This window comes from Sinohyriopsis cumingii, unplaced genomic scaffold (assembly GCF_028554795.1).
Source record: "Sinohyriopsis cumingii isolate HCF-2022 unplaced genomic scaffold, ASM2855479v2 utg001460l, whole genome shotgun sequence".
Classification (NCBI taxonomy): Eukaryota; Metazoa; Mollusca; class Bivalvia; order Unionida; family Unionidae; genus Sinohyriopsis; species Sinohyriopsis cumingii.
Genome location: NW_028316002.1, coordinates 1,260,269 through 1,285,148, shown reverse-complemented (window position 1 = coordinate 1,285,148; position 24,880 = coordinate 1,260,269). Strand labels below are relative to the sequence as shown.

Below are 24,880 nucleotides of genomic sequence, written 5' to 3'. Positions count from 1 at the left end.
GCACGACCTTGGGAGTACATTATATCCATCTGACAAAACGATTTCATATTTTCCCATACAAATGCAGTAACCTTTTTATTATATGCTAATTTTTTAAATTCCATCTAATACTTAATTATATTAACAAAATACACTACACGAAACAAAGTAACTGAATGTATGCCGCATTCCAAACCAAATACACAAACTCATATTTATTATTACACAACAACAACATTATTACTGCGCACATAACTCCGCCCAGATAAATTTGAACTTAGTCGCGCGCTCAACATAACTTTGGAAAGAAAATGGCGTGTCTGGTTAAAAGTGAAATTTGGATTCATATTGTGAATTGCAACAACTTTTCCATTTGATAAGGAATGAATAGATTTGGGTACTTTTTTCGATTCTACGAACTTTCGTGTTTATGGACTGGATTTATATGTGACAACTCCACATAAAATACATGGGACTGAAGAAGCGAGGGAGAAGCGTGTTGACATGTGCAGATGTGTTTCTGTTTCTGTCACTGAATGTTTGAAATCATAATGTGGGAAAAATATGAAGTCTTTCAATTGCAATTATCAAAAAGACGCTATGAAATTTAATGCTTATTTTATTTTGAGTGCAGTAAGGAGGATGTAATTGTACTTATCATCGAAATTACAGTACAATTCGAAATGTGTAATCAGGATTGAGAAGCTATGACATAGCTCATGTTCTTCAGATTTGCAGAACTAAGAAAGTAAATTTTGAGAAAATTCAGGATGTAAAACTGTAAGTATATTTTGTTGCCATTCTTATCACCAGCTAAAGAAGACAGTATATGACTTGTCACTTGTATATTATTTGTAAGATCCCTTTCTTGCGTCTGTTGTATACTGTAGCCAGCCTAAATCCGAAACATTGTATCAACAAATTTAACGCGGAATGTGCCAAAGTAGCTGGTATGTGGCAGTCCACGAAACATCTGCTTTAGTTCATTCAGAAACAAACTTAAACAACCCCAGCGTAAAGCGCCTCATACGCGAGTGTACATGATTTGTTTACAAATCAAAAGTGCTGGCGTCTGCGTCCATTGTTTGTTTACAATAGAAAGTAGTTTCTTTATGCACGTGAATACAATATGTGTATCTACACGCTTGTTCAGTATCGGGTAATATTGAACGATTCTGACAAAGTGAAGTTAACGGAGAAAAAAATGAGCATATAATAATTAAATGAAACATGATGGCTGAAAATTAATTATTACTAATTTATTAATTTTCCTGTCTTAAGTGAGAACCATAAGTTAGTTACAAGATAAATCGCCTGAATGTGACGGTTGAATGTGGTCTGTAGCTGCAAAAAATAATCTAATGCAATATATCCGTTTGGTGACTGTATCTATTATTCCCATAAAATAAAAAATAAAGACTGGAACTCTATACAGGGGATCAAAATGAGTTCTTATTGACAAAAGCGCGTCCTATCTGAGTACGAACAAGTGCAGTTATTTTGATTTATTTGCATTATATACTGGTCGCAAAGTTGTAAATGTGTTCGTAATGAATGGAAATTGGCATGATACGTGCTTATATCAATTGTAGTTTACAGTAATTATAATGAGCGAAACTTAACAGGTTTATCTCCTCTTTACGATTCATTACATATTTATTGGAGGAGTCAAATATATTCAAGGGAAAAATATTAAGTGTGCTATAGCTTATATACAGAGGACAATTCAGTGTAAAATCGCAATTCGTCATTCAAAAACACGTTTCCGTTACATGGAACTCCTTATAAATATTGATGTTGTGCATCCACTCGTACACTATTCTCGAAAAATGTCTGATAGGATGAACATAAAATGCGCTCTACAGGTAAACACTAACAATAATATGCCTCAAATCTTCAGGCGTCTCTACATCAACCAAGTGAACAATTAAATCAATACAATGATCGATGAAGTAGTCCATAAGTGTTATCATTTGAAAAGGATAATATGTCCTCGTTTTAGTAAGAACATGAAGACGGAGTGCGCTATGTTTTACGCCCGATATGACACAATAACATAAAGTATGTAAGTAGTTATATATACATAAATGGGGTCATACGAAAATCAACATTAAAAATGACAAGTTTATGGGATAAAAATGTGTTTATGAGACACAGAAATCATTACCCTTGTACCCTTGCTTGTGTGATAATTTATATTTTGTAGCTTTGGTCTATGTAAGTGTTTGTCTTTATGAAAAACACTTTCACTTATCCAATATTTTTTTGTATGGAGTATAGTTTCTTTTATGTAAAATTTAGAAAGTTTTTTTTTACATCCACGAAACATTTTTTATGCATTTGGTTTTCAATGTAGTGTCAAATATAGTTTGTGTAAAGGATGTTTTATTTAACGTTACTGCTTCAGGCATATAAAAGCGATGCGTTCGCCAGTCGTACCCTTTTGAGGGCCAAACACATTTCTCGAAAAGAGAGATACTATTCAAATATTGCCACAGGTGTTTGTCCGATTAGATTGCTGTTTGCTTAGCAGTAGAACTTTTCACCTTCTTCGACATTTTTACATCACTATAATTTACACCTGCAAAAGTACTGCGTGCTGCATATGTTATAGCACATTATCTATGAAATCGGTCTTAATTTAATTGACTGTTTCAGAGAAACCAAAAAAATTTATAACAAAATATTCACATCATTTCAAATACCCCACATACTACATTCATATAGGTACGAAAATTAAGCGTGTGTGTGTGTGTGTGTGTGTGTGTGTGTGTGTGAACCTTTCTCATGGATTCCTTTGAGTACAACTTGAAATATAGCGTTTATAAGGATATCCCTTACATTAAGATAAGACTTATGGTATCTAGTTTACGAGCCTTTCCATCGTTGCTTCTTTCCCATTCAGGGATGACAGTCAGGTAGACTTTATCACAATTCATATTTCCTCCTATGATGTCCACAACATCACCCTCTTTGATTCCGTGAGGATACTTTATGATGCAATCCTTTTGGATATGCATGCCACCAATTGCAAGTAAGGATTTACTGGCAGCTCCAGTGCTCAAGTCTAAATCAGGGGATGTGGCACAAACAATTGCATTTACCTGCGAAATGAAGGTAAATTTACTTAATAACTTCTAAAGGAAATAAGGAGTGAACATGTCAAATGAACAAAGCTTACATTTTGTTTCAATTAATTCCAGCTAGGTTTATCACAACAACTAGCATAATTGTTCTGATAGTAATTATTGTAAGGTATCATATTAGTTGTTGCATTAATTGCTATCATAGTAATTATTTGTTAGATCTCATAGTCATTATGCCATTAATTCTTCTCATAGTAACTATTTGTGAGATCTCATGCATTATTGGAATTCATTTTAAATTTAGGAATTATTCACTGAAAGTATTTTATTTCGTTAGCAGACAAATATGGGGCAAAGCTTTTTCAGAAAGGAATATTATACAACTCGCATGAACGAACAGCTATAAATGATATGGGGATGGTTTTTGCACTGGAGATTAAGAGTGAATAACAATATCACCTAGAGTTTTTCTGGAGTAAAGAATTGGATGAATTGTATAAGAATTGTTGAACGTGCTAATATCTCTATTTCATACAAACAGAACGGTAAGTAGAAAACTTGTAATATTTTCTGACCTTTTCCTGAGCCAGCTGACCCTTGATCAAAACAATCGTTAGTCCATTTCGACATTTATAGGGGCCAGTTGTGGCTGGTTCTTCCATTATGGAGTCTAAAATTGATACAAGAAAATATTGAAACTTTGTAATTCAATTATGTTATACTATTAAAACATGCTTGAGATGCTGAAAGGCAATGAGAATATTTGAGAGCATCATTACGATCGTTAGCAAGACCCAAAGGTCAGGTATGAAACAAGAAACAATCTGACTAAAACGAATTCTTATAACGTTAGTACCTAAAGTCTCAGTATTAAATACCTAAGCTTGAGAGAGTGTACATGGAAAAATTATGTGAGACAAAAGTGGCCAGAGAATATATATATATATATATATATATATATATATATATATATATATATATATATATATATATATATATATATATGACACACGCAAATATACACACATATATGTATGCTAATCATTAATGTATTAATTTGTATTATTGTATATATGGCCCTAGAACGGGTTTTATCAGGCGATACGTTTCTTATATTATGTTTTCTTCTCTTTCGTTCTATTTGATGTTTGCATAATGCAAACACGTAACATATCAATAAAAAACTAAAGAGAGAGAGGAATAAGTACCACAGTGGCAGCCGTACGAAGAGCATGACGTAAAGTTTCTAAATTTACCATCGTATGTGCCGGAGATTCTTTCATTGTCCTCCAATTTTACGGTTGAACTAATTCTATTTTCTGGCGAAAGGTTTGATTTTTCTGTGCAAATAAGGCAACGGTGCTTTTCTTCCAGAGCTCCAAGTGTCCCATTTTCCTCCTCAGAAAATAAAACTTCCTCAATTCCAATTCTCTTCATAGAATGTGACTTGCACTTGAGTTTACTAGTTTTCTCTTTTAAGAGTTCCTTAGCTTTCTGGATTCCATCTTTAGTCCCTTTAATGCTTAGTTTGTCACCTAAAACGCAATAATTATTTGGAATGATTTAATTCTATACTATTTTTAAAGTCCAATTTTGAGGTTAGGACAATACAGTCTCATATAGATACAAACAAGAAAAACTGGAAGATATCGGTAATGCACAAGAAGTAGCAAAGATGTTCAAATTTTGCAATTCGAAAACCCAATACAAAACCGACCAGTTATCAGCAATTCTGCAGATTTATGTGCACAGTTTATCATTACTGAGTAAATTCAAAACTTGGTTATTTGAGAGGCCAGGTACTTAATAACTTTCTCTCAGTATCTCATGATTATAATATAGAAGGATAAGTGCCTAGGAGAAGTAAGGAAAGTGAAAGATTTCATAGCAAGGAACGTTGTTTAAATAAGGTTATAATGGAAACAAAACCTTAAATGAAACCAGCTTGATCACAAAATAAGTACGCGATGAACCAATCAAGCTGTTTCACTCGACTAATTTCTTACTTTGTCTAAATCAAAAAGGTGACCGCTTTTAATTATTCTAGATATGAAATGACTCACTGTGTAACAAGATTTTGACATGCTTGTCTCCACTGTTCTTCTCAATTTCCTCTGTTTTCCAGAACGTTTCCATGAATTTCTTTTCTATTGGATCACATGGGATGTCCTCTTGTACAACAGTATTCATATTTAGGAAATTGGAAAGGTTGTCAAGGACTCTGGCATAAATGCCTTCTGTACCGATCAAGACTGCATTTTGTCGATCATTCCCAACAATGATTTCGACTGACCCATCATGTTCGAACTCCCCATTTGCACAATAACTCTGCCATTTTTCTGAAGTAAGGAAGTCATCTAATGCATCTGAAAATGGAACCTTTGACTCCTTGACTATTCGTTTTATTTGATCAGCTGCATCTTGTGCGGAACGTGCTGGGATACCATAGATCAAAATCTGGCCTCTCTCAGTAACATCCCAATCTACTGTGTAATTCATAAATTCCATTTTATGAAGAATGTAATTTCTCGTGTGAGGTTTCTGAATAAAGCATTTGAAGTGTTCCGTGACATCGTGGATTTCAACTGGCTCATCAAATTGTCTGAGTTGCTCAAGAATCTGCAATTTTGCTGAATTTCTGTCCTCTTGTACACCACTTAAGACGACACCATCAGATGTTAGCTGGAAATCAAAGTTGGAAAAAGTCTCTTTTACCTTTTCAAGGAAACCACACTTTGCAAGCAGACGTTTCTTTGCTGCCGATTTTAAGGGGATAAAGTCTGTTCCAGCACATTTTTGGCGCACGAATTTCCTTTCTTTTTCCAATAATTCTTTATGAACTGCCACGACAGAATCATAAAAACCAATCAATTGTACTTTGTTGTTTCCAATGTCCTTAGTTATCATGATATCTGAATTGGTTGTTGTGATATCATGTAAAATATCAGACATTATGCTTATTGTTTCTATCTTGAATGCTCTACATAAAAACTTGTTTAAACACTCTTCTGCATTCTGCCTCCACGAGGCCATAATACGTTTACAGTCTTTTACCTCAGGCGTCAAAAGACACGTGAGTATCAGAAAAGTATCTCTTAGTTCAACAGCAGCGTGCACATTCTTCATGGCTGTCTGCACTGCTTCCTTAGCCCTGGGACACGATTTTATATATTTTAACATTTCTAGATCCATAGGGTGTTTGAATGGTGTGGGAATAGCAACTTCATGAATCGATGTATTCCACGCTATTTCCTTTCCACATCGGTAAAATGGGGACACATTCATTTTGATTGTGTCTATCGTATGCTCTATGGTACATACGCTTGCTGCAACTAAAAGTAAAAGACATGTACTAAATAACGATGAGTGTTTACATTTGGACAATTTTACTATTCTCACGATTGATGTTATTCACCCTTTTTTCTTATAAAAGTTCATTCAACTGTTAATGATTAACAACAATACATTTCGACATTATTGCTCGTAATTATTAATTTTAGAACAAATATTGTGTTATAATTGTTGACCTGGTTGACGTTATGTTTTACCGTTTGAACGAAGACAAGCGAAATAGAAGATTTTAAAATGGTGTTCCCAACATACCATCGCTGTTTTTGAAAGTAATAATGTAGTATCCTTCTTCTGTCTTTTGAGTTTCTTCCTCAACTATATCCCCTCCATTGTGTCTTTTAGATTCAAAATGAAGCACTAAGGCTTCGGTGGTGAACTCCTTGAATTCCTTGGAAGAAACGATAACGCTTGTAGGAGGGGACATTTCAATGACCTCCAGAACTTTACCTTCGAGGGGCCTCTGAGATAATTTTAGCTGAAGCTTCTTGCAATCTGTAACCAAATGTTGTTTATCAGTTGTGTTGTCAGCAGAATAACCTAATTTGATCGATTTACGCTCCAATATATATATATATATATATATATATATATATATATATATATATATATATATATATATATATATATATATATATATATATATATATATATATATATATATATAATTGAACTAACAGATGATATATAGATACTGAATATATGTTTTCCATGCATATATACCGAATTGAAAATATCTCGTTACTGTTTCCAAATTGCGTTCAGTACATTGGTTCAAAAAGATAATTCGTAATCAAGCTTTGTTTTACAATTTCGTATTCTGTAGCAAGTACAATGCATGTAGTCTAAATTTACAAATCAATATATTAGCCAACCAGTATATTTGACAAATGTTTTATTATGTTACATACCTACTGCCAGACAGAAGAGAAAAAGGCTTTCTTGAAATTGATGTTTCTTTGCTGTTATTACTTACCAAACGAAAAACAAAGAAAAAAATAGGAAATACAATAAATAGATAAAGTTTCAATGAAACAATAAGTAAATATAATACATGTTAAAAATCCCTATGTGTAAAAATTCCATTGATATGTCTACCTGGTTTCGTTTCGAAAATAACAACAGCATTTTCATTATCTGGACCCCAGATAATGTCCTTCACTTCTGTATCAGCTCTTGCCTCCATATAGTACAGCAAGTTTTCATGATTGATGCTTTTGTGCAGACCAGTTACCATTACATATCCAGGACTCAAGCCAATCTAAAATTCGATACATACAACATTTTAATAAACAGATACGAAATGATGTCTCATATCAGTGCTTAATAACGTAATTATATAAATGTTTTATGGTGTAAAACTAAGGATGGATTTGGACCGATGGATGTTTAACGACCCAGCAAGACAAGCAGGTTATTAAGTGCTAGGGCAATTGAAACAAAGAAACACCACGGAACCGACCCTAGTTGATGCTCACCATTTCGATGGAGAGTTTGACACGCTACCTTCGGAGCGAGCAGTTGCAGCTACTGGTTCCATTAGTTTCCTTACTTCGGCTTGAAGGGCCGATTCTACATCCACGGGCTATCACAGGCAAGTTGTGTTGGTCCATTGTACCAGCACCCAGTAAGGTAAGATCGTGTAGGCGATTCTCATATTGGAGTCATAATTTATGTGCTTTAGAGTGCATATGGGCTGAACTTTCACGCAGAGAATACTTCTGGTAAGTTTATTCAGTAGACCTCCAAACTTAAACAACGTGCATATTTGAATGACAGAAGACTCAATATGCCATGCTGTTGATACGTAGATTAGAGATATAAATATAATAGGCAACGTTAACTTCAAAATACTACATTCAGTCTCTGATTAAAAAATGGAATCACTATGTGATCAGCATTCCCTGCACCAATGCGATAATCAGCCAACTCATTTTACTGAAAACTTTTCAACGTTTAAAGGATTGTTACGTCTTATGAATAAAAGGTTTAATTCTTAGTTGGGTTGGAGGTCTGTACTACATCAAAATATTAAATATCAGTGTCCTACCTGCGGGATAGCTAACTAGTGAAAACCAAAAACCAATCGTTTTTTTAAGGATACGCGGCCAAGGTGGCTATACTATCCTAAGACATTAATCATCCACTCGAGACTGGGATAGCTTGAATTATGAAGATATTGATAAATATGCAAGCACGAGAATGGGATTGCTTGAAATGTGACGATATTGACAAATATGCAAACAAATATCACTGGTTAATTATTGCTGATAATTGAGCAATATTGTTCAAACAGAATTGTTAAAGTTAAAACATTCGAACTTCCATTGATCAGAATGACAATCAAACGTTAATATGAAAACATAAGAAAGTCTATCGAAAAGCTAAGCAATCTAAGCTACCGACTAGATCGACTAAATTTCTTTCTCTGCGGAACAAACAATCTTTATGATTCTAGAAGTGAAATAACTACATACAGATAAATTGTCTCCAATAGGAAATTATGCACTACAGTATCTAAAAATTGCTGGTCTGTCATTACGTTGTTCTTGAGCCTTCACCGTACACATTCTTTTCAATACATTCAAGACAACGGCTTGATAATCACCGAAGAAGTTGAGCATGCTTAATTATTTAATGATTTTGTTTTATACAGCAAGCTGTACAACATGAAACAAATGTTCACATTCTAGATATATCTCTATATACAGAACTCAGCTTAAGTTCTATAGTTATAACGCCTGACGAATTAGAAAAGCTTCTTGTCCAATGGTTTAAATAAATGTATTCTGTGTGAGTTGGCTAATAAATTAACTTTGTTCACTTTTTAGCCGATATCTTAGAAAAGTAACCTTTCGGAATCATTTTAGAAGAAGCGAAGGTTTTTCCAATTGCAACATTATGTATAGTACATGTTGTAATATCCATATACAAATTTAGGAAATAAAATTTGTTTAAACAAAGGTTCGTCACTTTTGTGAATTGATAATGGTTTATGCAAGATTCATCTTCGATTGGTTTTCAGATAATGTAGGACTGTAAATTGTACAATTTTTGAAACATTTGGGATAGCTGATAGTCGTTTATTTTTACGAATTTCTAGGTCAATTGTTTTCATTAGTACAATATATGCTTCCTTATCTTATGAAACTTATCTTATAAAATTAAATATTTACTCAGGAGGATTAATAGTGACATGTTTTCCATTAAAAATAAATAATACAAAATACTATCAGAATTTTGTTTCGCAAAGTATTGTAATGTAATATAAAGAACATTATTCAATTGATACTAACTTAATATAATCACTTAAAGCCAAGCAAATAATTAAAATTATATATGGGACGTGGAAGTGAAAATGGTCCTCTAAAATAAAAGCATTTAATGTACGGAATGAAATTTAAGGTAGAAAATTGAAATCAAACGTGCTTAATGTGACTTGTGTCACTCTATTAATTTTGAAAACCTATAGTTAGGGAGAGCTTAATATAGCAAAATTTAATCGTATTGCTATGTCGTCAACGATTACAGCAGTATTCGACGAAAGAACATACACCGACAATTATTAACAATGTTAGTTACCTGCTCAGAATCCTGGCAAGAACCTGTTAAAATAGATAAAGAAAATGTAAACAAATTTCGTTCAAAGAGAACTGTGCACAATTTTCTCCTTTTATGTCGAATTTGATAAGAACATAGTTTGTTCTGTTACTTTTGATACAAAATATTAAGGCTATAACATGCTTAAACAACATAGAAAATAAAAAACAAAACAAAAGAAACAAACCGAAATAATTGTGGGGAAAATATTACATTTTGTTAAATATATTTTAAATGTGTTATAACCTATTGCACGCAATGTCTTGTTTCAAGTTCACTGATTCACAATTTTCTGTATAATTGTTCATTGGTGTCCAATGTGTAATTAATGAAACACTAACCATATTAAGAATAAGGATATTGCAATTAACATGATGTACCTTTGGCAAATATGACTTCAACTGATAAGAATTACAAACTTAAAACGAGTCCAATATACCGAAATACCTAAAAGGAGTCAGATATACAGAAATACCTAAAAAGAGTCAGATATACATAAATACCTAAGTTCCTACGAAATCACTTAATCAAATTTCCTTCACTTCGACAAGATAAAACTACAATCTCCAAAGTTATCAAGAAGCGTGTTATCAAACACATTTTAATAGCATGATGCTAAGATATCAATAGGGTTGTTGGAATATAACTGTGAACGCTTGTTTCATTTGTTTCAAGGTCATATGGCATGCATTTATGTCATATGCTTTATCCACAGCTTTCAAAATAAAGATACACATTAAGCCAATATTTGTACCGACTTAGGTCAAAACAAAACGGATTTATTTGTTCGATTTGACGTTATTTGATACTCATAATAAAGTTTTTAATATGGTGCATTTTACAGCAGTGAAACTATTTGAAATTCTCTAACCGAAAACTTATCAAAAACAGAAAGTGAATATGAGAGAAATAGGAAGCCAATATATAACAGATACTCGCTTGTGTCGATCGAATAACATATATTTCATAGAGTGGGTGAAAAATGCTGAAAAGTGTTGAGATTTTTGCCAACAATATGAAATGAACCCATCATTCACTCGGAATATGCAGATTTTCTTTTATTATTAGCTAAAGTTTGTAGCAGATTAAAATAATTCAAGAAAAAGCAAATACAAATATGTATTTTTAAAAATCAGAGTCCGTTGTGGGATTATAATTTTGTAATCATACCTAATAGGTCGCAATGCTTGACACAAGATCAAGCCAGTCACAACATAGTTCATAGATTTCTTTGCTAATAATGTTATAAATGTTTATGGATTGAAGTCAAAGGAACGATGTTCCGTGAATTATAACAATTATTTCTCGTGGCAGATTCACCAATTCAATGAAAAGCGAAAATAAAGCTAACTATTTTTTGTGGGGTTCCGATTTTCCTTTTTTTAATGGTTGCTACCAGTACGAATTTGTAGAACCAAAGAACAATGATATTTCGTGGCAAGAATTGGACACATTTTCCAATGTATGAATGCAAGTACTGACAAAATTGACATTTTTCCGCAAAGCTACGAAATTGATATTTACAAAAATAAAAATATTCACAATAATTAATAATAAGAGGTGTTCTGATAAATTACGTAAAACATGCCAGAAGTTCTGATAAGTTACATAAAATAAGAATTTATAGCACTTTTCCCATGATTGAATAGAAAAAAGAATTTGGTTGAGTTTGAACTTAATCTGTGACTACTATAGGAAAGTAATCATCATGACAGTCGTTTATTCCTTTGAGAGTTTGTGATGCATACAATATGCTATAGTTCTTCTAAGAATAGAAAACCAAATCACTACTACAATGAAACCCTGACTATCCATATCTCCAGAGTGTGTACAAAGAAAGTTGAGGAACTAATTCGTCTAAGGTTCTGTATATAGATTTACCTTTTCTTTGATGTTCCATTTTCAACAAAGAGAAAGGGCTGATTGTAGCAACACTTAAATGTTTTCTTGGCAGAAACTTTGGAGTTGATCAAGCGCTTCTCTTTCTGGTCCTCTTCAGCGGATGTAGTATTTTCATATATTCTTCGTCAGTTAAAATCGTTGCTTACCTATAAAATGGTAAAGTTTTTTCAAATGTTACACTGAAATACCTTTCACAACAGAGTTTGAAAGAATTGAAAGAAATAGCAGTCAAAACTCAAACAATATTGTCAGTCAAATATAATTGGCTATTGGCATGACAAACATATTGGAACACACAGAGAAAGTCAAACGTATAAGCTTTTTGTACGACATGAAGTTAAAGAAAACGTTTTAATCTTAATTTTGGATTACCTATGGATTTTTAATAATATATGCAAGTTTTCCATCGAAAGTGAACTAAATCCCACATTTAGTGAAAATGTGATGGAATTCCACAACAAAATTTTATTTTGCAACCCTTTTATAGCAGATGGGATTACAAATAATTTGAAAAAATATTAACTGGCATTGTGAGTATTACTAAGCGTACGATAATCATGGATGCCGTTGTATCGGAGTTATAAGTGGGTGTTCGGTTATCGGTAATGGGATTTCATCAGTAATATCAAAGAATTGTCATATCGCCGGACACTTCAATCGACGCATTAATCATATATGTGCATGATAATACAGTTTCTAATGTCAAGTCAAGAATTTGGATGAATAACCCTTCCCGATTTTATATACGAGACTCATTACTACAGTTTTTGTGTGAACATTTTGGCTCAAAATTAAGATAATAATTGTCATCTGATTCATGGACCCAAATATAAACACAATTTTTGTTTTGTTTAGGTGCATTCATTTTTGGGTTTATCTCCTTTGCACCTATCACTGCTTTCATCTATATAGTTAGCTTTCACGTAGGATACTGATGATATTTCCTCAGAGCTAAAGTCATATAAAGTTGTCGAATGTGTATTATTGTCCACACTGTTCTGGCTTCCTTGCGATTGTGGACAAAACAGCAACCTTCAGCAGAAAGAAAACCCCAGCTACTAATTGAAATAATGATATAGTTCTTGTCAAAATGATGCCATGTTGTGTATCGAATTCAGTCAGTATGATTGTTCACCTTCTTGCAAATCTGTAGTCTTAAACTAAGTAACAGAAAGGATCACAACCAATAAGTTTTGTAAAACTTAAGATATAATTTAATTCTTTAAGTTATGAAATGAAAATGTGAAAGGGGCTTAAAGTGCAATGAATTAAATCCAAAACATTAATATTTGATGTTTACCAGTCTACATCAGTTGAATGAATCAGTCAGTGTTGATGCCACCTGTCAGGTAAAACAGCGAAACCAGTATATCGAGAACAAATCTGTTCAGACAACTGGCTGCTTTCAAATAAGGGTGTCTTTCACATGAAGTGTTCATTGTTATTAATATAAAAAAAACTAAACGTATATGACACAAGCGTGGCCCTTTTCATCGACCTTTTTCATAGACAGAGTTGACTGCTATACTTTGCACATTCTCTCAAATAACACAGAAGCATTCATTGTACTCACAGTATAATCTTTTCAATATTTTAGATACCTGTATAACATAATTTGAAAGTAATAAGATGAAATAGTTCAAGATACACCAACATCACCAGCAGTGTGAACTAATGATGAGAAGAGCAACATAAATAAACATTTCGAATGATACTCAACTTATTTATATTAAAGTGGTTATAAAAGACACATTTCTGTTTAAATTGAAAGATTCTACCACTAATTTCAAAATATATTATTGAAAAAAGAAAAGCCATCAACGTACATATAAAACAAACATTTAACTGTGAAGTACAGGACTTCATACAAAGGAAGGTATTACTGCTGACTTAAGGAAAAAGTTGACAAAAGAAAAAAAATGCGGACTCGAGAGTACATAAAAACCATCTCTCATCCATTTGTCCTGGCCCAGAGCCAATTTTCTCTGCATACAGTGTGACCTATGCGCTAATATTGACAAAATAAATTAATTAATAATTTCATGCTCAGTAAGTGTATTTATTATTTTATGGGGGAATTTGCATATATTCCAAGGTGGTAACACAGGAGTACGCCCCCAGGAGACAAAGTTAGGCCTACGTTTACTGTCTATTTTATTCCTATCTGAATTTGTAATTTCTCTCCTCGCAAGTGTTATATGAGTATAATGTGCGGATATCAATATTTATCAAGATAAGACAATCAGGCTGTGTCACTAGGGGAAAGGATAGATCCAGGGGAATTATTGTTTGCATATGTTAATTTGATTTTTCATGCAAAGTAAATATGTTATGGTTTCAGGGTTGAAATGTTAAAACTTTCTCATCATCACTATTATGCCCCTCCCCCCCGCGCCATGAGGTAAAGGAAAGGGGGTCTCATTCAGTACCATATCTCACATGGCCTGACATTTGGGTCATCATCACACTAGTTCTTCCATATATAAGATTGTAAGACTAAACATCGTGAGTTATTTTGCTTTTATGTAAAGACCCCCTCACCACCACACAACTTCGTCAGGGGAGGAGTGGGCTGAAGAGGTGGATTACAACTGTTTTTCAAGTATACAGACATCTTCACATCACATGCCAAGGTCTAAATTCGTTATCTCGAAAGATGTAAACTGAGTTGTGCAACATTGCCCAAATACCCGAATGAAAGTAATTATAGTACAGCAACCCGTGGGCCTATCCAGGTACCACTAGTTACCTGTGTGCAATGGTAAGTTTTATAAGCATTATTTCTTTTGGAATGGTGTCTTGTACTTTACTGCATCTGGTAATTTTTCTGTGCGAATACATACTTTATATTTCAATATCATCTTTTGAAATCGCAATTTATTCTTTTGTTTTAAATTTGAACACCGTGTTCACCTTTAAAATCATGTCTTTAGAAATTTGTGACAATATCTTTCGACAAGTATTGTATGTCTTTTATTTGTCACTAATGCATATTTTAAATGTCCAACGACATCTTTTGATTTTTCTCTGATGTGTTTTGCATTTAGCAGTAACGTGTTGTGCAGGATGGCGTCTTTATTTGATGCTTTGTACGTAATCATTCCCTTTTGCCACCCATAGAGCAAACTGACAATCGTCATCGACGCTGATAATCTGATATCCATAATTGCTCCTGAAGATTAAGTGTGATCGCTGGTGGAATGTTAGGGTATTGAGCCTTTTGCAAAACGGAAATTGTTGTTGTAATAAGAGTCAAAATAATCCAAAAACATAAACAAAATGCATCATTGATATCAATTTTGCTACTCAAGGCACTATTAAATGTGTGTCCTAAAATACAGAAAAGTGTGTAAAAAGTATCTGAAATGCTCTGTCAACATAAGTTCTGAAAACATTTTAAAATATAAGTAACAGTCTAACAGTCTTTAATAATTGAAATAGTTGGTGCTCTTATATTACTTTACACTTTAAAGGGAAATTTCGGCCACTGAATGTACTTTTCCGCCATGATAATTTTTATCACGCTTGTAATTAACCTTTCTTACTCTGCTACACCTAACAATTACTTATTACTAAATGAACTAAACTAGAGACAGCAAGAAATGAGTACTAAACACGCTTCTTTATCAGCAATGGATTCACGTGAAAAAATGGCGACCATCAGAGCGAACAAGCCAGTTAGAGAACTTGAAAAATACTTCCATACAAGACGGATAGAAATACAGGGAAAATCCTTTCTGGAACGCACATATAGGAAAGACACAGAGGAAATAGATATGACCGGAATACCTAGAGAAAGAATACCAGGGACGACGACAGTAATGGTTGCAATAAAAGTTCAAAATCCGGAAACTTTGCAACGAATATATTCAATCAACCGGAAAGGGGACGAAGGTTATATCGTACGCCCAAGAGGAACCCAGCCTATACTACCGTTTGGAGATTTCAATATTGCGGGAGAAACAGTTACAATCAAAGAGCCTACACATATCTTACGCAAAATCAAAAAACAAACTGGAGAACTACACATTTCAGACATACCACTAGAGATACCCTTGGAAGCAACAGTTGAGAAGTTTGAGACAAAACTGAAAATCAAAGTGATATCTTCAAGACTAGAAACCATCCCTATGACGTCAATCTACAATGGAACGAGAATATTGGAAATAGAAAGGAGTAAACTATCAGAGGTAAACCGAGCTTTTTTTCTACATGGATTTTTGGCCAAAGCATGTTACAAAGGGTGTATTTACCATCGAAAATGCAACAAATGCCAACAGACAGGACACACACCTCATAAATGTCCGAATAACCCAGAAAACAACGCAGCAAGCAACACAGAGAACATAAATAATAGTCAGAAAAGACCGATATTACAGAGGACAAATCAGCAGCAACAAGAACAACAGAGAGGAAAAGACCAAGGAGAAATACAAACATCAAATAAATCACAACAACAACAACCTGGAAAACAACCAGAAAAAAAAACAAGAAATATTAAATACAACACAGCTGCGGAAAGAACAAACACAGCATCCACACCAACATGTTGGACAGAAGAACAAACAAGAACAACAAGAAGAACAAGAACAGCAGAAAAATGCAATACAAAAGAAACCAATAACTGACCGGAACGCACAGGCCCCAATAACAATAACATCAACAACAGAGATTGGAGTGATAAATGTAACAACAAAAACAACAACAGCAGGACAAGTGACAGAGAATTAAGACATATCTAATAATACAAAGCAGCAGCAACTACAACAACAGCAACAAAACCAGCAACGAGAAGAGCAGCAAGAAAAACTGATTTTCAATCCAAGACCAATAGAACAACAACAACAACAAAGTCAACAGGAAACCACAACAACAAACAGAACGGAACAAATAGAAGCAACAGGAAAAATGCAAAATTCTCAAGATCCTGAGAAACAATGTCAACAGCACCAGCAACAACAACAATGAAAAACCTTACAAGCCAAATCATTACCAATAATCTCGGCATCACAAGGAAATCAGGTTTCACCCAAACCCGCAAAGTCAATAACAGCTGCAGAAACCCAAGAACAAAGAAGGGAAAAAGACAGGCAAAGAAGGAAAGAAATAAGAAGACAAAAAAGGGAACAAGAAGAAGCAGAATAATTTTTTTAGCACTAGACGAATGTATAGAATAAGTATATATAACAAAATCATATCAGAAAAAAAAAGGCAAACACTTAGAATTTTAACGAACTAATTAATTCTAGAAAACAAAACAACACAGCAACACTTACCATTATAAACAGCCAATCCATTATACAAAACAAAAACAACATAGCAAACACTTACAATTAGGGCAGGAGGGCTTCTCAGCATGGCATGTAAAGATCAACCGGAGATAACACTCTCCAAAAAAAAGAAAAAAAAAAAAAAAGAAAGAAGTAATTTGTGTGCAACAGGAAGACAGCGAAGTTGTTTATAGCAGGTCGTAAATTTGCATTAATTTATCAGACTTCGTATACTTACATTTGCTCTTTTTTCTTTTCATTTACAACAATGGATCCGTCCTTATGTATATTCTCAAATATTAAGATCCAATAAAAAAACAACTAAACTGTATAAGCCAATTCAGATGCGCTTCTTTGTTGTATTCTCGGTATATTGATATGTCGACCGTGTGCTACCGTGTTATGTGTAACGTGGTCGGCCATGTGTGCTATCTCTCTACAAGTAAGGTCTCACTGCAGAATGCTTTTAGGGAATGTTCATGAGACTCAAACATATAGCAGAAACATGAGAATAATTCTGCATTAGAAATATAAATGAAAACCTGTTGTTATTATTATTATTATTATTAGTGTTATTATTATTATTGTTTATTATTATTATTATTATTATTATTATTATTATTATTATTATTATTATTTTGTGGAAAGAATGCCCGAAAACGTTTAATGCGTTATTCGTGTTAATGCTTTGCATACCTGTTATCTTTAAAAATGAACCAACACTACCACTATGTCCAAATATATACCTCAGGAGGAGAAATTGCAAATGTGTTGTATGATGAAATTGAAATCCCATATCAAATGAACCTGGAAAAATCTGAGTGAACGAATGTGCCAGAAAATCTTTGCCTGTTTAATCGTATCAACAATGGTTTGTTTTTTCTAATTCACAACAAAATGCTGTTGTCATGATCACTATTATCAATAATTATTTACTTACCATAAACAGCTTCAAGATCCTTCTAAAGTATACATTGTTTTTTACAGAAGAGTTTTGTCATACAGTGTCAATAAATTATTTTAAAGCAATAACGGTTACACTCATATCACGTTATCGGGATGCAAATTATTGCATCGTCTTTTACAATGTTTACATTTCACCACACCTCCGATTAGGATTGCATGATACGCTAAATATTGCTATATTATGTCTGTATTACACTGTGTTACAACTCAATGGTCTCACGCTATGTAACAGGAAGAAACGAAACCAACATGTTTAGTAAAATCAACAAATAATTGAATTCTCTAAGTTACAAAGTGAAAAATTAAGAGGAACGTACAGTATTATTAATTAAATCCCAAACAATCTTAAATATTCTACCACAAGTCCAAAGTTAAAGAATGTTCCGAATGACTTACAATAACCCTGAATTTGCGATGTACTAAGAGTTTTGAATGTTTTGATGTACCACAATGATGGAGCATGTATTTGAATGAGTCCTCAATAATCACAAAGCAGTATTTAAGTCCACAAATTCAATGCTCACTTGTAAATTTTGGAATAACTGGAATAAATGATTAATATCAAACTGACCCCAAAATTGGACAAAGGTCAAGCATATAATATAAGTTTTAAATATGCATAACATCTCCAAGTCAGTCCAAAGAGTTCAACATTTTTATTGACAAAGAAAGAGTATTGACTACAGAATTATGTATTAAATTTATCTTTCACAGTTTGAGTTTTAATGGGGAAATTTGAAACGTCATATTATAAGTTGTCAGTCGACAATAAACAGGGAAATATTTATTGAATGGACAGATCAAAACCAATGCGTGCTTTAAAGCTATCCGTTTAAATGAACTTTCTTTAGCGATCATAGTAATTTACTTTTTCAAATGTAATTTGATATCAGTTTTAATGCAATGAAAATGAGGAGATATTTTATGCTAGAAATGTGTATGCACTAAGAATACTGTGTATGTTTATCGACTACTTCATACAAAATTGTAGCTCCTGCAAATATGCAACTGTAATATATCCTCAGATGTAATTTTATTACCATGGAAGATAATGCTCTCGTCTGTTCTCTTTATTTCTAGTTTGTTCTTTTCATTGAGAAGGAATTTTGTGCCAGAAGGTTTTCAGAGTATTTTCCCTTCTTCGAATAATATTTCAATATTTTATCGCTCACGGCAACAAGTCAGAAAATTGTTGCATTCCTGACTGTATAACGTCCCTGTCATGTCTGGAAGCGGTACAGCGTGGACCGCAGATGCCGTGGAAGGTTGAAATAAGGAAGGCAGACATATGGCTCAGCTACGAGGGAGTGATTTACAACGTGTTGAAGACTACCCGGTTACGAACCTAACTAGTACTAATATTGGTACCCTTACTCGTTCCTCGTGGACAGGGTACTAACATGAGCATATACGTGTTAATGGAGCAAGCCGGGTGTGATTCACACCCGGCGCTCTTTTAGCCTAATAATAACACTTTAAACATAGTCCTCGCATATAATCCAATAAATTGAGTAGTCCTCTTATTTAATACAGGAAGTATCGAAAATCATTGTAGAAATAGTTGTAAAATCTCGTTTACCTTTTTAAGCCGATATTTTCGTTTAGATGTCTGCCATATTATTTCAAATAATGATTACTTCCGTTCTTAGCCTCGTTTGTTTGTGTGCCATATAAGGACATTGACGCCTTATTTGGAAATGTAAACAAATCGTAGTAAACATTTGGCGCCGTTTGGGTCAGAAATTCTGCGCATTAAAAGTAAATATGGTTTATCGGCAACTTTGAAATTCCACCAAGAAGCGATTATTCGCACTTGATTGATAATAATATAGCGTAGAATATCCAAATATGATCTGGCAAGCTTTACGTAGAAAAGAGGTAACGGTGAGAGCCTCGCGTTATCTGTCATGGCGGACAGAATGAGGTTAGTGTAACCATGCCAATTTATTTTATCGTGTACGGGCTTAATAAATTCAAAATAAGCCAAACTTCTTTCACAACATGATTATAATTATGTAGTTGATTTCTACACTGTTTGTTTTTCTCACTTTAGTGATGATTTTTATTGCTCTATTACATGATATGGGATCAGTTCGTAGCCTCAACCACAACAAATCAAGTTGAGGCTACGACATCGTAGCTAGAACCTAACCAGATTGGGCGTCTCGCAGTCAAGCTGATTGCTGGATGTGAGGTGATGTCCATGTACATTGGAAGTTTCTCACTGGCAAAGACCTTAGCCAACACTTTTGTTGTTGCTTCTTGGTGACGCAGATGTGGAGGAGTAATGTTGCTGAGTACCGGTAGCCATGGTAAAGGGGTAGGACGTAGTGTTCAGCGATTATGCGACTTGTTGTGTTGAGCTGGACATCAAATAACTTGGTGTGAGATGATTAAGCCCAGACAGGAGCGCCATATTTAGTTGTCGAATAACAAAGGGCCAGTGTTGATGTCTTGAGTGTTTGAGAATTAGCGCCCCAGTCTGAGCCAGCCAATTTGCGTAGTAGGTTGGTTCGGGTGCTAAGTTTTTGCTGCAGTTTTCTTCATGTGGTTGTAGAATGTTAGTGATCTGTTTAGAGTCACACCAATGTATGTTGGTGTCAGGTCGTGTTTTATCTGCTGCCCATTGAAGAGGATGCAAAGTGATAGTATATGTGCAATCAAAGCAACCATTACAAACTATCATAACAACCATAAAAAATGATCCCTTCTGCTGCTGGTCTACTTAGATATACACAGTGACTGCCTAGATAAACCATAATGACTACGATAAAATCAACACACATATGACGTGCAATATTAAATTCTAAGAGGTAAAGGCGAGACAAAACATAATGTTTTACTTCATGATTATCACCGGTGCATGAACAAACTTACTACTCTTAATTAAGTATTGACAGCTAGACAATGTTCTGTAAAAAAGGTAATTCTTATTTTGTGAAAAAAATAGCTTGTTGAAGTTATGAATTACATGTTAGTGGTCCAAGTTACTGGAATAAATACAGAAAGACAATAGTAAATTTAAAATATCTATACTTACCATTCACATACATTATCTCTGTTACCACATATTTGATTTGCTAACTGCGTATATGTCCAGTCAAGCGGCAGATAAGTGTAAGTCGGTTTTACCTGGAAAATATGTCATACCTGGAATCATCCGTTTTACCTGTCTGGGTGCATCCAATCATTTCTTATAGTAATACCGATAAATAAAGTACAACGACTAACTACAATGGTCGGAGTAGCCCATAAATTATTGTACCAATGGAACAAAAATGTATACATGGTCAAATATTTTCTAAATGCCAGTGCAAATAAAACTAATAAAAAGTTGTGTATGTACATATTTTGCTAAAATGTGTACATGACAGGTCTACATTACAAGAACATATACTATGTACATGTTCACGTTTTACTAAAAATGTAAACCATCGACCATTATAGACTACATGTTCACGACAAGTCATAAGAAAACAATGTTGACATTCCCTTCTCAATAGCAAATTTAACATCCCTTTCTCAGTAATAAACTGACATAAAACTCGTACTAGGTACAGCTTGGGTAAACCTTAAAAAATGGCAGAAACATAACAGGTATGCAAATAAGGAAGATATCTTATTCTACAATATCCATTTGTTGCAAGACTACCTTGTATACTGCTCACAAGAAGGTAGGGTCAAATTTAATTTTATATATATATATATATATATATATATATATATATATATATATATATATATATATATATATATATATATATATATATTGTTGTTGTTGTTGTTGTTCTAGGGTTTAACGCCATTTTTCAGCACAAGATAGGCTATACATGGCGGCCAGTATAACTGGTGGAGGAAGAACCCTGGAAAACCCAGGGAAGAACCACTGACCCACGAGAAGCTACCGGCAGGCTTTCCCACGTACCAACGTTAGCCGAGCCTTGGACTCGAACCCACGCAGACAGAGGTGAGATGGCAGTGATCCTTTACGGAGAGCGCTTTAGACCACTCGGCCACTCTGGGCCCCCCTATATATATATATATATATATATATATATATATATATATATATATATATATATATATATATATATATATATATATATAGAGAGAGAGAGAGAGAGAGAGAGAGAGAGAGAGAGCACAATTAATTGATATTAGGAAAGTTAATAACAAGGTATATGAGCTTAGATTGACTACCGGAACTATTAACATTGTGTCTAACAATGGTGACATTAACAACCTTGCAGATATACGTCTTACCTTTCTGGGGTGGTATATCTTAGATATACATGGTTAATATTATAGATCAATAACTGAAAATATCTCTTTCAAAAGAAGGAAGAAATTAATAACATACTGTTAATTATGAAAGAATAAGTTTAACTTCAGTCAAGTAAAAGGAATACAATCCATTTTGTTTTATTACTTTCTATCTTAACTAAATGTAGGTGAGGATCGCCAATCAGTGCACTCAGTGTACCCCTCACTGCTACCCCATATTTGTATTCGTCAGAGTTTATTGTAGAATCAGAAAGTTCGTAGTTTGTGAGCAAACTGAGGATTGCTCAAGGATAAAAATTTCGTGTGGTCACACATTGTACTTTAGCACCAATTCTTCGATATGGAAATGACTTCATGGAAATTATTTACCCGATAACACAAAATGGCATACAGCAGAAATACCTTTGACGTTACAGTATGTCCTGAACTACACTATTGATATATACAGCATATAGATTTGCCTCATAGATTGACATTCCTAACAACTCTGAAGTGCAGTATTAATTGTAGCGCTAGGTAACTGCAAGGTTCATCACACAACGAAATAGCTATAAGCATTACGGCTAAACGAGAATTACTACGTATCGACTTTGTTTAGTGAAACAAACGTGCAGTGCAGAATGCGGCTTGAGCTGTCTTTCACGTATTTTTTATTGTTTTGCAAACTGTATTCATTTGTTCGCTTCTTCTTTATGCGCCATTAATCGGTGTTGTTTACTCGTGCTTGCGCACTTCTCACTTTCTTTTTTTGACCTCGTGCTTAGGTGGCAGGGTCCAGTTTCGTAATTTGGTCCCTGGCAAATTTCTTAACGTAAGGCTATCGTGTGACTTTTTCAGCTATTATTGTTTACTATTTAAAGATATGGATATATTTGTGAACTAGGTGTTTTGGGCTTGTGTTGTTCTTGAAACTGATGTCAGTCATGTACACTTTACATAGTTACTCTGCAGCATGTTGATAGTGAAATACCTACAGTCGGCTAGGAAGTAGAGCCAGCATCCCATAGCAGTAAACACATGGGTTTGGGGCAAGTAGAATATCTAAAAGAACGGCTTGGATGACAACTTTTTTAAATTGCATCAGCCCGTTTAATACACACTGTTTTGCAGAATTGTCATCTAGGAAAAGGGCTTGTGTTTGCACTGTGAGCATCACATGGTGTCTGTCACAAATGACCTTCGGACATGAAAATTGCAGGCAAAAATTTGGGGTTGAGGTGCATAAACTCTTCTGCTCTGAACTGCAATTGACTTCTGTGGTCAAGTGGAATAGCAGTTACTTGTACCTGAAACTGAAAATGATCAAAACGGACGACAGAGCTCTTGGAGCTGAGGCTAGAGGAAACCCCGTCAACAATTTTTAATGCATTCCTGGTTCAGCGAAGTGGATTGGTATTTGAATAACAAATTAGTCAGAAGCAGCATGGAAACTTACCCTTACCGAGCCTACATGGAAATTTTCTTGACTTACGTAAAAGATGCCAAGAACACTCATCTGGATGCTTGCGTTGTATGGAAACCTGACACAGCAGGTGAAGACAAGTTTAACGACACAGCCTTGACCGCAATTGACTATCCTCACAATGTGGGCTTTAACGACCGCCGAAAGAAAATCCTGCAAGGATGTAGTTTAGAACTGATGGATCGTTTGCATTTGTACATGCTTTTACAAGAGAAGTATTTGCTGAACGGAGTGGATGTACGGCTAAGACTGAATTGCAGCAGTACCGTTTCCCATTTGATGGTTAATGCCAACGAGTACAAAACCATCATCCAAGAAGCCAGACTCTACGTGCGCCGTGTGGAAGTGTTACCTAAATGGGAAATGACATCAGTCACACTTTTAGCAGAACGACGGCCAAGTATCCGATACGACGAGTAGAAGTGAAAACTTTCACCATTGCCGCTGACTCCGATCCAAGATCGAAGATAATCTGTCCCAAGTACAGTACACAAACGTCTAATCATTGGCATTGTTAGCAACAAAGCCCTCAACGGAGCCCACGATCAAAATCCTTTCAAGTTTAATCACTACAAGGTGTCCAAGATTCAAGTCAACCTCAATGGAAAAACCTTATATACTATACACTTTGAACATAAGTTTGCCGAGAAGAATTACTTGAGATCGTTCTTGTCCCTGTACGAAGCCAAGGGGCAGTTAGGGACCAACACCAGTCGCGGTGTTTCAAACTACGTTTATACAGGAGGTTGCTCTTTGTGGGCCTCTGATTTCACTCCAGATCAAGTCAGGGACGTCGGACATTTCCACCCTATAAAATCCGGTCAGCTGCGTGTGGAACTTCAGTTAAAAGAAGCTCTAACTGAGACGGAAAAACGTCATCCTGTATGCCGAATTCGACAACACTTTAGAAATAAAAAATTTGAGAGAAGTCATTCTAGACTATTAGAAGCTATGGAAGACTCTTATCCCTCTTTGAATGGCGG

General features: G+C 34.4%; 1 protein-coding gene across 4 annotated transcripts in view; it reads right to left on the bottom strand.

Moving 5' to 3' along the window:
- Positions 1-21,592, bottom strand: part of LOC149772472 (protein mono-ADP-ribosyltransferase PARP14-like) — a 50,153-nt gene extending 28,561 nt beyond the window's left edge. Inside the window, exons 1-9 of one of the 4 annotated variants that reach the window (XM_089947786.1) lie at positions 21,192-21,592; positions 11,895-12,061; positions 9,996-10,018; positions 7,512-7,674; positions 6,669-6,908; positions 5,129-6,397; positions 4,322-4,600; positions 3,641-3,735; positions 2,856-3,083 (exon numbers count right to left, since the gene is read on the bottom strand). In XM_089947786.1, coding sequence (XP_089803912.1) covers positions 2,856-3,083; positions 3,641-3,735; positions 4,322-4,600; positions 5,129-6,397; positions 6,669-6,908; positions 7,512-7,674; positions 9,996-10,018; positions 11,895-11,913 — 2,316 coding nt within the window. In that variant the 5' untranslated portion in view covers positions 11,914-12,061; positions 21,192-21,592. The remainder of the gene's footprint in view (positions 1-2,855; positions 3,084-3,640; positions 3,736-4,321; positions 4,601-5,128; positions 6,398-6,668; positions 6,909-7,511; positions 7,675-9,995; positions 10,019-11,894; positions 12,062-21,191) is intronic. The other 3 variants (XM_089947782.1, XM_089947783.1, XM_089947784.1) reach the window with 3 other exon arrangements.
- Between the last annotated feature and the right edge of the window lie 3,288 nt (positions 21,593-24,880).